General features: G+C 44.5%; 2 protein-coding genes across 2 annotated transcripts; one reads left to right on the forward strand and one right to left on the reverse strand.

The window, feature by feature from the left end:
• Positions 1–478: 478 nt before the first annotated feature.
• Positions 479–1,121, reverse strand: FOMMEDRAFT_163722 (uncharacterized protein; the record flags this gene model as incomplete). The annotated part of the gene is made up of 3 exons (XM_007272304.1): positions 479–729; positions 777–974; positions 1,034–1,121. 3 exons carry the CDS (start codon positions 1,119–1,121, stop codon positions 479–481), a joined length of 537 nt encoding a protein of 178 aa, XP_007272366.1.
• A 192-nt stretch (positions 1,122–1,313) lies between these two features.
• Positions 1,314–1,928, forward strand: FOMMEDRAFT_24515 (uncharacterized protein; the record flags this gene model as incomplete). Its single annotated transcript, XM_007272305.1, has 3 exons — positions 1,314–1,412; positions 1,437–1,516; positions 1,748–1,928. Coding segments are annotated over exons 1-2 (174 nt in total), but the record flags the coding sequence as incomplete, so codon positions are not given.
• Positions 1,929–2,564: the final 636 nt, after the last annotated feature.

Raw genomic sequence — 2,564 nt, forward strand, 5'->3', positions numbered from 1 at the left:
GTAATTTACATATTATCGGACCTTGATTTCTGATAAAGTAGTATAACTTTGTATAAGGTACTGTAAGGTTTATGAATGTAATAAAAGTACATAAGGGTAATACCCCTTTTAAACATATAAAATGCATAATATCGGACCTCCCTTTTTTGAAATGTATTGTAAGGATTACCAAGTTTTGAAAGGGTAATACACGTTTGTAATGTTTTACAGAGACTATACATAGTTATTATTTCTTAATAATAATAATTTCCCCTTACATCCATTCATTATTAAAATAACAAAAATCAATTATATTAAAATATTTGTACGATACATCATTATCTACAATAATTAAGGAAAATAAACTGAAACACATACATAGTGCAGCCTGTGTCAAGATTTGTGCAGAGAGCGAGTGAGAGTGTCCGTGTCTGCTGTGATGCAAATACGAGTAGGTAGAGGTTGGGATTGGACCAGACTCGAGCAGCGAACGAGTGCATTACGGGTGTCGATTGCCAGGCCCATCCCTTGACCAGATCCAGACGGACCACCCGAAAGCGAGGGCATTGAGAGGCTCAACGGTTATGACTGCATCTGTGGTTGACCCGTCCTTGCAAGCACACCGCATCACCCATCTCAAAATCACCAAAGTCTGCCATCTCCACTTCGCGCACGCTACTGCACGTCGTGTGCGGATATCCGAACGGGCAGCCATACAGTGAACTATCGGCGGAGAGCGAGTCAAATTCGCTGTAGTCGTCAGAATCGGCAGTAGATACTGATGAAGAGACACTCACAGTACTTGTAGTGTATGATGAGCTGCCTCTGCCTTGTTCTTTTCCCAACAGCATCCGCAACGGAAGAAGAAGGATGTGTTCTCGGGCCGTTTGATGTAGTCTTCATCACCACGCTTTGGTCGTCGCTCGGTCCCTGCAAGTTGAATTGCATGCGTGTGTGAATTGAGGTCGAGCAGGTTGTGGAGGCTGAGGCTGTGCCTGTGAGACGAGTTTAGAGTGATTAGCGAGTGAAAATAAGAGAGAAAAGGTGGACGCACCGTGACAGCGTGCAGCGAGTGTAAGTGGTGCACCAAGGTTGGGATCCGGAGCATTGAACAAGCTGATTTGAGCAGCAAGCGAAGCCATGTCCGTACATGCACATCACATGCTCTGACTACGTCTCGCAATTGGAGGTGCAGAGAACTTAGGCGTTGTGTGTGATTGCAAAGGTGTATCTCTGGGACGTTCTGGCTCGAAGGGAGAGGGTGATGTGGGTGATGTGAACGGACTCGGCTCAGGAGGGATAAGCAATGGCCACTGCTTACCTTATTCGAAATGGTGTCATGGACAGCACTGAGGAATGTAAATGTGCGTGGGGCGAATCTGTCAAGAGTGATGTCAAACATGGATTGTACGAAGGAGTAGAACACGTACAGCGTTGAGGAGAGGGTGGTACCATAGGAGTGGTTGTACATGAACATTGTCGCGAGTATGCTCGCGTGTGCTCGTCGAGTGTTGCTTGCGCTGCGGAGCGGGAAGAAGTACGCGAATGCGTGGAGTTATTGGAGAAGTCGTTCGGCACTGGTCAACAATGCGGATGCACGAATGTGAATTCAAAAAGGGAGACGAACGTAAAAAAAGGAGGACAATGAAGGGGAGGCAACGCAAGCAGTGGGACGAGGAGCAGAAGGGATGGAAGGGAGACAAAAAGTTGGGAGGAGAGGGAGGAGCAACTATTGTACAGGCTATTATGAAGTGGACTGGCTGCTTACCGCTTTACGTTGAAGGACAGTGTGGTCAGCTCAGTAGCACAACATGGGATCTGAGGCTCTGTACAGGCACTGCAACAGTAGATTGGAGAGACGAGTTGTAGCAATGTTTATTGTCTGTGTTGTTGCACTCAGAGTACCTGCTGGAGGATGCTTGCAAGCAGAGGACTGGGCTGGAGAGAACAAAAGCGACAACATAGTGTCAGGGCAGAGGGTTAGACTTAGAGAAATGGTGGAGGTTGGAGAGAAAGAGTGACAGCTGTAAGTGTGTCATTATATGCTCTCAATCTTCAGCGTTGATTATGTAATCAATGTTTGTAATAGTAGTGAAGCTGTAAAACAAAACCAATATTATATTTAGATGCAAAAGGAAAGCACTATTTTACTTTATGATACAGTTGATAGTAATCTGACATGTCTATATTGCTTTTAACACATTGATATAGTTCTTACAAGTATCTGAATGTGTTAAGACAAGACTACACAAGAGTATGTCTCAGATGATATAAACTACATTACAAGCAATGACGAACGATGATGGAATACCTTCCATCATACATTCTACATCTGAGACATACCTACATAATATATATAGACTAACTAATCAACAGACAATGAAGCAAGCTGCAAGAGAGCGAGCCGAGTCCACTATCCCCCCTCTTTGTGTGATCCCTCTAAACCTCTCACATAACCTCTTTCCCCTTTCTTAACAGGTTATGAGCCTTGAGCTCCCTGCCTATGCTTTATCTACACTCTACTACATCTATGCTCTATGCAGTTCTATACATCACATGCACACACACAGCATACTACAATGTGG

Source organism: Fomitiporia mediterranea (genome assembly GCF_000271605.1).
Source record: "Fomitiporia mediterranea MF3/22 unplaced genomic scaffold FOMMEscaffold_907, whole genome shotgun sequence".
NCBI classification, from domain to species: domain Eukaryota; kingdom Fungi; phylum Basidiomycota; class Agaricomycetes; order Hymenochaetales; family Hymenochaetaceae; genus Fomitiporia; species Fomitiporia mediterranea.